We start from the raw sequence: 13,778 nt of genomic DNA on the forward strand, positions 1-13,778 counted from the left end.
ACACCCCAGCTGGGACAGGGAAAGTCTCTTGAAGGAAGAAAGGCATCTTGCGTTTGTTTGAACTCTGGCTGTAAAGATACCATTTGGACCAGCCCTGTGAATCCAAGATACTGAATTGGTTTTCCTGCACCTAGTCCCAGTTTAAAACTGATAGAGACTGACTCGAAACAATGTCCCTATATGTGCAGCACGACCACGTTATCAGTAATAATTGTCACTATGTCATATCAGCCAATCGGTCTCATTCTAGTGTGTATAGCATGACATGGCTGATACGACACGGCTGGTAGACATGGCTGATACGACAGCGGCTGGTAGACATGGGCTGATATGACATGGGCCATGGTTATTCTGTATACAGATGACTCTTCATCCACTTGTTAGTGTTAGGAGCTGCCTCGTGAGCTAGCAGCAGATTTTACCCTGTAACTTCAGCATGCAAAACTGACATCAGCTACTTGAACTGAAGGTGGCATCTGTCTGGCAGCAGCAGTAGATTATATCCTCTGTGTTAACAAGACATGGGGAAGGGCGGGGGTGGGGCTAGCAATATACCGTTCATTAGCAAGCTTTCATTGACTGGGGGGATGGTAGGTTGCTGTAGGAAAAATGTGTCAACGTTTTGCAGCACTGCTGGCTGTTGCTCCAGTTTCTACATCTGATGTGGAACTCTAGCATAGACGGGGCCATGTGGGGCTTTACACACCATATCAGCCCAGGTTGTTACAGGCATTAATACCATGTTTCTCTCTACGGTTCTGAGTTTGCCTTGGGGAAAACCTGAGTCTGTTTTTAGCATCATCAACAGCAAAGGTGGTCCTTTTCCTCCCCGGTGCCAGTGTTGAAAAGGAAGTTCATATTTCAAAGTTTGTCTTCAAACTGTAACACTGTACAGTATGTGCAAAGTTAAATAATAGTCATGGCACAAATGAGATGAGTAATATCTAATTTACATTGTAAGCTGCTCTATGCAGGAGGAAATATTATATTATTCCAGAAAGTGCTTAGCACCTCAAATGGCATTTAAGCAAAAAATAAAGACTATAATGCATCGGATCAATATATTTTACATGAATGATGTATGCAAACTGCCATTTGATGAGTTAGGTACAGTTCAAAATTATAAGCCATTCCTTACCCCTTGGTTATCCGATGACATTGGTATAATAAAGGTCGGTTGTTTGATTCTTGTTTCTGTTCTTTCTCAGGGCTATTCAGAATGGGCAGATGAGGATGAGAGTTTAGGGGATTTCAGAATGCACTTAACTCCCCCTCCACATATAACTTAGTTCTCTCAAAGGACAGCATATTATGTTGTCTGCTGAAGACTTAGGTAGATTTGATCATGAAATGTTGCCTGCAGGGCAGTCTTTCTAGGGACCTGTGGGTGGGGGGGTTCATTTTCACCACTGAGAAAGCTATTTACTTCAGCGGTTAGAAAATCATTCCTCAAAACCTTATGTGACCACAAAGGATTTTTCACTGAAATGAAAATTTTGATGGAAATTTTCATTTTGGCCTAAGGGAGTTTTGATGGGAAACTGAAATTGTTGGGTTTTGACACCCAAAAAAAAAATTGCTTTTCATTTTCTGAAGCTTCCTCTCTCCCTTTCTCCTCTTTTTTTTTTAATTTTGGCCTTCCAGTGGGACCAAGTGTGAGGAGGGAAAAATGATAGAAAGGGAGGAGAAACGGAAAATGTTCCATTAGGTCAAAAACTTATATAATCCAATGAAAAATTGGAATAAAAGGAAAATGTTTCTCTTTTTACTTTAAAATTTTTCAATGGAAAATCTTTGCTGGCTTTCTACCAGTGCTAGTGTTCATTTTAATACTGCATTCTTACCACCCACTAGCATGAAATATGGGCCTGCTTCCTTCTGACTACAGGCAATCTTTTATGTATTTGTTGTAAAAAATTAATCAGTTAAACACAAATAAATCCCATTGATTTCAATGGGCGTATTCAGTGCTTAAAACTAGACCTGTGTCTGCAGGATCAGGGCCTATCTGATTATTTTTACAATACCCTGTGACAGAGAGAAATGTACATGAAAGTTTGCCACAGAGCAATCACTGTCAAAACTGGGTTTAGAATTTGGGGGCTCCCGGTCCTGTGCTCAGATCACCAGATTCCAGCTCTTTCAAATCTTTATGAATTCAAATACGAGTTTGAAGGCTCAGAACCCTTAATTTGCAAAGTGCTTCAGTGACACAGAATATTATTTATTATTATTTTCATGAGCAAAGTTTAATCTTAGAGTTAATATATGGGAAACCAGCCTAACTTTAACACTGGCTACTGAATAATATCTGGACATCTAACAAAGAAATTAATTTTGCCATCTCATTTCCTTCGGAATCATGAGAAGTTTTGTCTTTCCAGAGTGTCCTGTGCCTTTGACACCATAGCTGCTTTAAGGTGTGAAGATTTAAGCCAGGTAATACTGAAGCCTTTTGAAATTCACAGAAAAGTTCTGTTTGGCCAGATCTGTATGGAAAAAAAATCCAAACTGAAACATACGTTGTATTTAGAACTGCTTGTTTATGTCCGGACAATATGCTTGACTAATCCATAAACTGTAGCCCTTGGGTCATTATATAACATCATTTTACAATCAGAAAAGTAATTATAGTTTCCTAAACTGATTAACTGTCCTTAATGTCGGTGCCCCGAGACTCTGCTGATTAATCATGTTATCTCTTTGTCTCCAGAGGAGTATGCACTCCATTACAAGATTGCTCTCATCAAAACTACCTGGGGCACTGTATATCTATAGGAGCGCTTATTGTGGCCTTTATGCTTTTCTTGTGCTTGAGGGATTAATCTATTCATATTCGGTTAATTTTCTTGGGTGTGTGAACGATTTCATGTTACTCAGTCTCTGTGATAACATCCTCCGGATTGTGTATGGTGTTGGAAAACTATATAGATCTAATTCTTCTCACTGTGTATGGCATTTCCACTGATTAGTGTCATATAATATATCAGTGATGTGCTACTGCTCTGTGCTAAAGCCCTATTTGTATTCAGAAGTAAAACTGAATGATTAATGCTACAGCAGAGAACCCGTGGAATGCAAGAGTGCTTGATAAGGGAAGGATACGTGAGCTGTATTTGAGTGGGTCAGCTTCAATTGCTATGCAATGCATGGAAATGAGGCGTGTTACATGCTAGCTGATGAGTGAGTGCCTGATCCAAAACCCACTCGGGTCATTGGGAGTCTTTCCTTTGACTCCAGTGGGTTTTGGATTATTTTATAACCTGTTCCATCGCCCCCATTAGTTGGGATGAAAACTCGCTAAGTGTTTGGGATTGTCACTCCTAGTGACCAGCCTGCAAAGAATAAACCTTGATTCTAATTGTAGCTTCCCCTGGCTCTTGCACTGGCTCTCAGAGGAAGCACTATACGGGTGCTGCTTGAGAGAGAGATGCGGAGCTGCCCATGAGAAGGAAGGGAGCCTTGCACTCAGGGTCCTGGGACTGGACTAAAATCTCTGTTTTGGTCACATGTATTGTCCTTTGACGAAACCCTTGTTGGCACCACCCGGGTTAATTTCTGTTAAGTCCCTTCACCAGCCTAGCCAGCGTTCTCAATGGGCAATGCGCATAATCATCTGCACGCGATCAGGAACTGCATGTATGAACTGGGCGTGAGCCAATGAGAACTCAGTGGAGTCTTACCATTGACTTCAGTGGATCAAGCCCATCGTGGCAACTATCGACTTCCTCCACCTTTTACAGTGCTCAGAAATGATCCTTCTCCCATTGAAATCCTTAGGAGTTCACCTAAATAGGAACTGTGCATAAACTGAATAAGGACCTTCAGATTTCTCTTTTGTGTAGGTTCTACACCACCATCATCACGGGGCAGCCAGGGCCCAGGACAGGTGAATCACAGAAAACCAGATATGAGCTCTCCTCTATGTTGGGAGCAGAAGTTACACCAGGAGAGCAAGGCCTGGGAGAGGATATGGGACTGCTGGCAGAACCACTGGTTAATTTTACACAATTGACTGTTTGCAGCTGGAGCCATAGTTGTGTGTGGCTTTGTAGGGATTACTGATGGCAGTGAAGGGTGTTTTCATGAATGGGGTGAGTTAACATTGCTACAGAATTTGGCCAATCATGCTGCGGCGCCTACTCAAAGTCTGCTCTTGGGCCACCCTACAAAGAGTAATGAATTTATCAACATCTGACCCATCATCTCCTCTTTCCCCCCACACCAAATTCTTCATGGAACATCCATACTAGAAATAGTGGAAGAAAAAACATTATCATCCAATATATCTGAGAGCTCTCCAAGAAGGCATCTGACATTTTAACCTTCCCGACTCTTTACTGTTTCTATATCATTAATCACCATATGTCTGGGCACCTTGGTTAATTTTTATCTAATAAAAGAGACGCAAATAATTCATTTAACTACATTCCCTCTCTGAATCTAAATCTTTTATAATGCTAGGTAAATGAGGAAGCTGCAATTAGATAATTCTTCATAAATTGTATTTGCCTAGCTTCTAATTTAGAAGTAACCTAGTTGCTCTCTTGTAAATTAGTTTTTTGCCTTGTAAATCTTGAGCCTTAAGTCCAGCCTTAAGCCCACCAGTCAACTTCAGAGTTTGTATTAAAAATGATTGCGGTATTTTAGTGGTTTCTGTTCTAGATAGACTCATATCCCATGTTCATCACTGTAGTATCTGCTACCTTTATTCATGCCATGAATTAATATATTACCTAATACTAACATGTTTTAAATGATCATCTATGGTACCATACAGCACACATATGGGTCATTTTAGTATCAAAAGTCCTATGATTATTGCACTGGATCCTTGGCTGGTGTAAATCAGCATAGCTCCATTGATCTCAGCGCAGCTGCCCTCACAGCAGCTGAGGATCGGGTCCATTGTCCATGATCCAGATTCCTGTGTGCAGTTCTTTTTTTTACCCAAAAAATATTTCACAATATTTTCCTTAAAAATTTGTTCTACAAGCAAAACAGTGGTGGCTTTTTTCTATTTTTTTTTATTTTTTTTTAATTCTGGATGTGTGAGGGCATTGATTAAGTAGCAAAAAATAAGGGAATTCAGAATATTCTCTCATAAAATAAGCAGGACTAAATGCTACAAGCAGTAGTAGAACCATCTGCCAGAACCAGACCTGTTTATTTCTAGCTATCTTCCTCCTCTCCCCTTCCCCCTCCAACCCCATGTCCTTAGCTCTGTGACGTGCCTGCTCCCAAGCCACAGTGCCATGGAAGGAAAGCTCCAGTGGATGGGGAGTACACTGTGGAGCTGCTGCTCCATCTACCCCTAGTCTGTCAGCTTTTCTTTTACTCTGGCAGGCAGGTTAGAAGGGAGCATCAGGCCCAAAGCTAGAAGTGACTTACAAAATCATTACCATCTGATGACTCTTTAATAGCCTGTGTGAAATAGGGCTGTGGACTATCAGTTGAGTACCCAGTGAACCGGATGTCCTTATCAGAGAAGCCAATGTTCTAACAGACAAAGAGGTTAAACTACCATCTCATTCCTTAAGGTGGTCCCTCAAGGTCCAGGCTGAGGCAGTGCCAGGTAAACCTGTGCTGTTTTAGGGGCAGAGCAGCGGACCTCCTTCCCTGGTGCTGCCAGCCCAGCATCTGTTCACGAGGAATAATAGCCATTTAAAAGAAGCAGTAGGCTCTCTCTGCAGGGGCCAGGTGCGTTGTTCCATGGTGCTTGTCTTCTGCGTGTGCTTTGGAGTCTTACTCAGTGCCAATTGCACGGTGCCTTGCTACCATGTTAACTCAAGGGCTGCATATTCTAGGCACCAGACATTAAAGGCTTAAGTCATCCCTCTGCAGACACAGATCCTAACCACACATAACCAAGTGCACCTCCTCCTGCACCCCAATCCCCTGCCCCAGCCCAGAGTCCCCTCCTGCACCCAAACATCCTCCCAGAACCCACAACCTCGCAACTCCCCTCAAACCCCAACTCACTGCCCCACCCAGAGCCGACATCCACACTCCCTCCTACACTCTGAACCCCTCAGCCCCAGCTCAGAGCCCCCTCTACACCCCAAATCCTCATCCCTGGCTCTACCCCAGAACCCACATCCCAGCCAGAGCCCCAACCCCAGAACCCACATCCCACCACCCTGTATTCCAACCCCCTGCCCAGCCTGGACTCCTCTCCTTCCGCTGAACCCTCATTTCTGGCCTCACCCAGAGCCTGCAGCTCCAGCCCAGAGCCCATACCCCCCCTCACAGCCCACCCCTGCCCCAGCCTGGTGAAAGTGAGTGAGAAGTGGGGGCGAGCCAGTGATGGAGGGAGGGGGGATGGAGCGAGCAGGGACGGGACCTCAGAGAAGTGGCAAAGCCTCAGAGAATGCCAGGGCAAGGGTGTTCAGTTTTGTGCAATTAGAAAGTTGGCAACCCTATGAGAGCAGCAGCTGCCCGGTTAGCCGGAGCTGCAGAGAAGCTGAAGCAGCAGCCATGTGGCGAGCTGGGAGCTGGAGAGAAGCTGAATTTGAAGCAGATGCCCAGGAACCATGTGCAGAGCTGCGTCTGGACCAGGCTGTGCCTGGGTGCAAGTCTGTGGGGGGAGTAGCAATGGCTGCACAAGAGCCCAATGCGGAGGGGCCCCAGTGAGAGCGGCTAACTGAGCCTGGCTTAGAAACCTGTAAGCTCCCATTGTTTGTCTAGAGACTGGACTGGAGCAAGCATCTCAGGCACTAGGCCTGAAAAGTCCCATCTCCACTAGACTGCCCTTCCCTTTCCTACCAATGCTGGTAAAGGAACCCTTTCCTGTAGCCATGTGTCTAAGTGGTTTTTGGGACCCAGCAGGGCTATTACCTACAGTCCTTGCCTTCAAGTGGTAGTACACCGACATGTGACCGGCACCCTGGGGGGGCGGTGCGTGGCAATCATTACATCCCTTGTAAAATAATTTCCTTCCGGTAAGACAAGGATGCTGTGAAAGCTTGCAGCTAGACAGCTGTCAATGACCGTTATTAACACTGACCCACCCCATTAATCCTGAGACCCGGCAGCCAGGAACGATGTTGTTATAACTTTTGCTCTGGGGAAAGCCTGCATCCTTGCTGTGCCAAGAGTGGATGGTAAAACTCCTGTGATTTTAAGAACTCTAGGTGGAAAAGGGAAAATGTGAGCTCATGCTTGAATGAGTCAGGCTACAGGTTTTACATGAAAATGAGGAAAGTCTTAAACATGCTCATTGCTGTATATGTGCAAGCCTTGCAACATTATCATGAGAATTTATCAGCTCAGACACAAAAAATCTTTTTGAGACCACCCTTAATGCCATGGTGGTGACTGGCAGGAGGTGCTTGCCTGACAAGTTGCTGACCTGGGCAAACAGAATTTTATAAGGCTGGTGTAAGCGTAGCCAGGCTCTCCAGGGGTTGGAATAAGATGCTCTAAGTGGTTTGTAGAACTGGTCTCATTTTTTCTAACTTTCACATTTTTGCATTTTTTTTCCAAAATATTTCAAATGTTTTCATGAAAGATGTTTGCTGTTTTTCAGCCAGCTCTAAGTGTCGGTGGGTACTTCTGCACTACAATAAAAGACCCACGGCATGGCTGCGGCTGGCCCAGCTGGTGGGCTCGGGCTGCAGAAATAAAAATTGCAGCGTAGACATTTGGGCTCGGGCTGCTGCCAGGACTCTGAAACCCCATGAGGGGACTAACCAAGATTCCCCTTTTGCTTCTCTGATAAGAACCTGTGTTTTTGGAAGCAGAAGGGCCTGGTCGCCATTCCCCCAAGGTCATGGGAGTCCCTTTGACTGTCTTGATCCGTAGGCTGCTGAGAAAACTCTGCCAGCTGATGCAGTGTCGCTGGTAAGGGATGAAAGATATGATTGAGTGGCATACAGAAACCAGTCAAGGGAGAGGCAGCGCATCCCTGCAGAGATGGCTTATAACATGGAGTGCTAGGACATTGCATTAACAAATACTGAACACTAGGGAATTGACCAAATTGCGCAGAGACCTTGTGGAATTAGTACTGACTGAAACTTAAAAGTTCGTCGCATTTGATGTGATCATAGTAATATAGGCTCAGACATTTACGCATCTGAATATACCTTTCTGTACAGCCGCACTCACACTTGCAAGGGAAAAGAGCAATTCCCTGTGATGAATGCAATGTAGCAGTGTGTGCAGTATGCCATTCGCTCGCTAACCTCATTTAATCACTTCTGTCTGCCAGTTATCACGGCAGGGCATGAAAAAGGAAAATGCCGTTAAATGGTGACTTAAACAAGTGGCATATTTGAGACTCGTATTGCAAAAGCTGGCAGTGCCAGGATGTGTTAAAAAGATGGTCAGGGAGAGACTGAAGCTGAGCACTCAGTTGTAGGTTTAAGGATGCAGAATTCAGCACCGTCCATTAGGTGTTTATGTTGAAGGTTCTCCTCCTGCTGCAAGACGGAAGGAAAGATCTCTGCAAAGAAACACTACCTAATTAGATACTAAGAGGGCAGTGTTACAACCTTTGTGTTAGGGAACAAAAAGGGCTGAACTCCTATAGTACATCAGATGCAGTATGACTAGGGGCAAGGGCATTGTCTGAGAAACCTGAATACTAGTCTTTGCATCTCCACATACCTACTCTGCGACCTTTGGCATCTCACTGTCTTCCGCTTTCCCCTCCCATCCTTTGTCTGCCTAGACCAGGGTGGGCAAACATTTTGGCTGGAGGTCCACATTGGGGTTGCAAAACTGTATGGAGGGCTTGATAGGGAAGCCTGTGCCTCCTCAAACAGCCTGGTCCCCGACCCCTATCTGCCCCCTCCCCTTCCTGCCCTCTGAACTGCTCCCCTAAGATCCCTCACCCATCCAAACTCCCCTGTTCCTTGTCCCCTGACTGCCCCCTCCTGGGACCCCCTGCCCCTGACCGCTCACCCCAGGACCCCACCCGCTATCCAACCCCCCCCTTCTCCCTGTCCCCTGACAGCCCCAACCCCTATCCACACCACCGCCCCCTGACAGGCACCCAAGCCTATCCAACCCGCTGTTCCCCATCCTCTGACCGCCCCCCAGAACCTTCGCCCCATCAACTGCCCCATGCTCCCTATCCCCTGACTGCCTCCAGGACTCCCTGCCCCTTATCCAACCCACCCCCCGCTCTCCGTCCCCTTACCATGCCTTTCAGAGCAGCATGTCTGGCAACGTGCCGCCTGGCCAGAGCCTGCCACGCAGCCCCCCACCCAGATCACTGGCAGCACAGCGAGCTGAGGCTGCGGGGGAGGGGGGCAGCAGGGGAGGAGCCGGGGCTAGCCTCCCGAGCCAGGAGCTCAAGGACTGGGCAGGATGGTAGTTGCCCACCTCTGGTTTAGACTGTGTGTTTCTCAGGGCAGTAATTATGTACAGCACTTAACCGCAGTAGGGTTCCAATGAGACTTGGGGCATCTAAGTCCTATGGTAATACAAACCATTACGGTGTATGTATGCAGGGCTGTGTTAATGGACTACACACCCATAAGCCAAGTCTAAAACAAGGAGATTTTTTTAAAGAGTTCCCTGTTATAGCTAACGCTGGTTCAGCACTACTGGTATTAGCAGGCATTGAGAGCCCTACTATAAACGGGGGTGCCAGCCTTTTAAGCACCATATTGAATAGATCTGGCTTTATGCAAGATTAGATGACACATTTCCTAACATGCCAGAGGCCCATCTACCCTAGTCCTCCCTCTGTTGCTAATACCCATGGAGATCAACTAGTCTTGGAAATGCTGGAAAGTTCTTGAAATATTTCCTATCGTAAACAAAGTCGAAATTTCAGTTTCTAACCATGATAGTGGTAAGTGTAAATCAGCAGCTGTGAGCATCATTTACTTTACAAAAGATCCTAACATAAGGCAGTGGTTCTTTACCAGGGGTAGAGGTCTTCCATCAACTCATCTAGACATTTGCCTCGTTTTACACCAGGCTACATAAAAAACACTAGCGAAGTCAATACAAACAAAAATTTCATACAGACAATGACTTGTTATGCTGCTCTATATTTTCCTGCATTGAAATGTAAATACAATATTATATTCCAATAGATTGATTTTATAATTATATGGTACAAATGAAAAAGTCAGCAATTTTTCAGTAGTACCCGCGCTGTGACACTTTTGTCTTTTCGTTTAAGCAAGTAGTTTTTAAGTGAGGTGTGAAACTTGGGGTACACAAGACAAATCTGGCTCCTGAAAAGGGTACAGTAGGAAAGGTTAAGAGCCAATGACATAAGGTATTTATGAAAAGAGCAACCAGAATGAATATTTCAAACCTGGGTCTCTAAATTAGACACTTATGTAGAAAAGTCCTGATTTTTCCCCAGAAACGTTGAGCACTTGCAATTCTCATTGACTTCAGTGTCAATGCAGATGTTCAGGGTATGTGCGCACACCATGGTCTATTTTATCTAATCTAATTTTAGGGTTTTGTCCTGCCACCCATCACCATGGTATCTGGATGCCTTCCAAGTAAAATCAGGAGCAATTGCAAAATCCCTGTTGGACCTCTATAGCATCTCTGCACTTCTCCCTTTATAGATTAAAGAAAAATCTACTTAGGGTATTAATTGCTTGTTTATTGCCTGATTTCTTTGTGTTAGTGGTTTCAATTTTATTTTTCAGGGGATGTTTGAGTCACTGGGGTATCAGTGTGAAGAATTACCTTGTACAAATTTCTTCTGTAGTCCTTTAAAATTGTGCTATATTTTCGGTAGAAATCATAAGACAGATGATGACACATGCAAGAATTTCTGGACGGGGTATATATAAAAACATGAGATGTTATCATGTAACTAGTGATGTATGTAGTCAGAGCAAAAAAACATAATCTGTGCAATCACTGCTTAAGTATAAATTAACTTTCTGTGATCCATTTCTGCATAGAAGAAGGAGAGGATAATGAGCAGTGCCATGTCATGCACTCAGATGCAGCACAATTAACTAGTCATGGGACAAAATCGGCCTCGGTGTTAGCCTACTGGATTTCCAGCTTGCCTATTCCAGCTTTATAAATCATAAAAATATTTGGTAATGGATGCTCCCTGGACTGGTGACTACAGCATATGGCAACAGTGCAATGTATTAGTTAAGTCTCTTGGTGTGCATCAATCAGTGCTGCCTATATGACCCTGATACGTTAAAACTCCTTATACACTTTATGATTACAAAATTGAGACCTTGGAGAAGGTGTCAGGATTTTGTAGTTCCATAGAGTCTGCTCAATAGAGTTACTTAGGCCATTTCAGGAGTGTTGGTTTGCTTTGAATAGGTCGTGGCCCTGGTTCAGCACTGAACATAAGCGGCTGCTTGAGTCCTTCTTTATTCAGCAAACCACTTACAGGCACACTGAAGTGCTTTGCTGAGTTGGGGACTGTGTTCCCAGGCTGATTGCTTGGGTGGCGACTGTGACGTCTTTTCTTAGCATTTCCCAGCGTAAAAATCCATCTGTTTGGGAATTGCTGCTGGAGCTATACTCCTCTTCTGGACTATGTATGACATGCCTAAACTATGGGGAAGATTTAAAGGCAATTTAACCCTTTAGTTTCCAGAAAGCAGAAACCCCTCAATGTGTAGCCATCCCCAACGGTCTGTCCTGCTGGATTCCTCATTAGTCACCATCCTTCACTGTCCTCCTGGCTGTTGGCACATAGCTTCTTCCTAATGCATCCATGGCCTGTGCTCTCCTATGGCTGGCACGGAGAGCCAGCAGCTCTTCTGGGTCTCCTTGTGTGCCTCTTAGCTCCCGACCCATTCCGGTCCTGCCTTCTTTCCTCCAGCCAGCTGCTGCTGTTCCTTCTTTCCCCCACTCCTCCCCCTCCTGCCAGAGATTGCTTCCCAACCTTCAGGCCCGGAAAATTCAAATCAAGAGCGAGGGGGGGTTCATCTGATAAGCATAAGCATGATAGTTACACAGCCACAATTGAGACATTTTGAATCAGGAAAACCAGAAACTGAGCAGTGGATCAGACCACGAACTAAACCAGCTTTATGTGAGAACTCTATACCATGGAACAAGGGCACGTGAAAGCATTTTCTGTCATGCATAGAGGACTGGAGCCTGTATTTTTATCAATCCCTAGATTCTTCCCTTTCTAAAATCCCGTTTTTCTTCTCTTCCTTTTCTCGTGTGCATTTTATACTGTAGCTTTACTGAACATTCCCACTGTTTTGTAAGGATAATTTTCTTGTTTGTTTCTTGCATTTGCCAAAATCCAAAATTCTCATTCTTTTTTTCACAAATATCCAGGAGGAGAAAAATCTTCAATAAAGATAACAACCTTGAAAGACTTAAATTCATGATCAAATAACCACACAAAACCAAAGCCACCTAGGAGCCGGACCTGCTGGCTGCTTCTGGAGTGCCACAGGAAGCCTGCCTTAACGCTGCAGCGCTGCCGACCGACTTTAATGGCCTGGTCGGCGTTGCTGACCGAGCCGCAGGGGTCCCATTTTGACTGGAAGTTCCCGTTGAAAACCAGACCCCTGGTCACTCTACATGGTGACACAGATGGCCTGAGCAGCAGCTGGTGGTGGCGCTGGCCCTGGGGCCCCCGGAGCATGGGTGCCCTAGAGGTCCCCCAGAGCAGCAGCCCTGGTTGGCCCCCTGAGCAGTGGTTTCCTGGCCTCCTCTCCCCCTTCCCCCGCTAAGATTAATCAGTGGTGTTTACAGTAAAGGTCATGGATAGGCCACGGGCTGTGAATTTTTATTTGTTGCCCATGACTTCTCCATAAATTTACTAAAAATACCCATGACTAAATCGTAACCTTGAGCATATATCTGGCTGTTAGATAGCACTTTGGACTTCAGTAACTCAGACATAGGTTAGGGGGTTGTTATAGAAGTGGATGGGTGAGATTCTGTGGCCTGCATTGTGCAGGAGGTCAGACTAGATGATCATATGGTCCCTTCTGACCTTAAAGTCTATGAGTAGACCTCAAAGCATGGTCAGGATCATTAGCCCATTCTACAAATGGGTAACTGAGGCACAGGGTAGGGATGATGTGACTTCCTCAAGCTCATCCAGCAGCAGAGCCCGGAATAGAACCCAGGCGCCCTGAAGCTTAGTTTGGGGCCTTAGGCTATTAGGTCACACTGCCGCCCCGATATTTGAACATTGCACCAGCCTACTGGCAACCCTATAGCTGTTCCCTGCGTATTCCTCCTCCTTGTCCTTTCTTCCCCAGTGTCCTTATCATGATCACTTCGGATTGTCAGATCACTAAAGCAAGGACTGTGGCTTGATTTGCTATATGCTGGCTTGTGATTTAGGCTTGCACATCTCTGGGAAAGTAAGTACCCCTATATCAGTTTGCAGGCCACCTGCACCTCGGTTCTGGAGGCACTGTGTTCCTGCTCCCCAACAGCCCCATGCTGGTGCAGGTGGCTGGGCGGGAGGGGGGAATGCGTCAACAGTTGCCTGCTTTCTCCATCCCTATATGCAGGACACCATAGCTGAACTGGTGCAGGGATGGCATAGTTGAATACTGGTATATTACTATTCTCGTACAGACACACACTTCCCCCTCTTAACCTCCAGGGCAAGGAGAAGGCAGGGAAGAAACTGAAGCTACCTCCCAGGGCTACTCCTGGGGTAGGCCAGTTTCACATGTCATCTCCTGCTCAGAGCTGTACTACTCCTAAGTACAGTGCCACCCAGCCCTGCAACGCTCCGCACTATTGCTAACAATGAACATTTACAGTCACTGAGTGCTTCATTGTTTACATGGACATTTTGAAACTTGGAGTAATAGTGTGTGCATCTTAACACATGA

The 13,778-nt window shown here is 45.4% G+C and overlaps 1 protein-coding gene across 1 annotated transcript in view; it reads left to right on the plus strand.

Moving 5' to 3' along the window:
* The window catches only part of CRHR2 (corticotropin releasing hormone receptor 2), a 280,023-nt gene that overhangs the window by 176,511 nt on the left and 89,734 nt on the right, over nucleotides 1-13,778 (plus strand). Inside the window, 2 exon segments of the mRNA XM_030549973.1 lie at nucleotides 2,719-2,746; nucleotides 2,749-2,818. Coding sequence (XP_030405833.1) covers nucleotides 2,719-2,746; nucleotides 2,749-2,818 — 98 coding nt within the window.

Source organism: Gopherus evgoodei, chromosome 2, assembly GCF_007399415.2.
Source record: "Gopherus evgoodei ecotype Sinaloan lineage chromosome 2, rGopEvg1_v1.p, whole genome shotgun sequence".
Lineage (NCBI taxonomy): Eukaryota > Metazoa > Chordata > Testudines > Testudinidae > Gopherus > Gopherus evgoodei.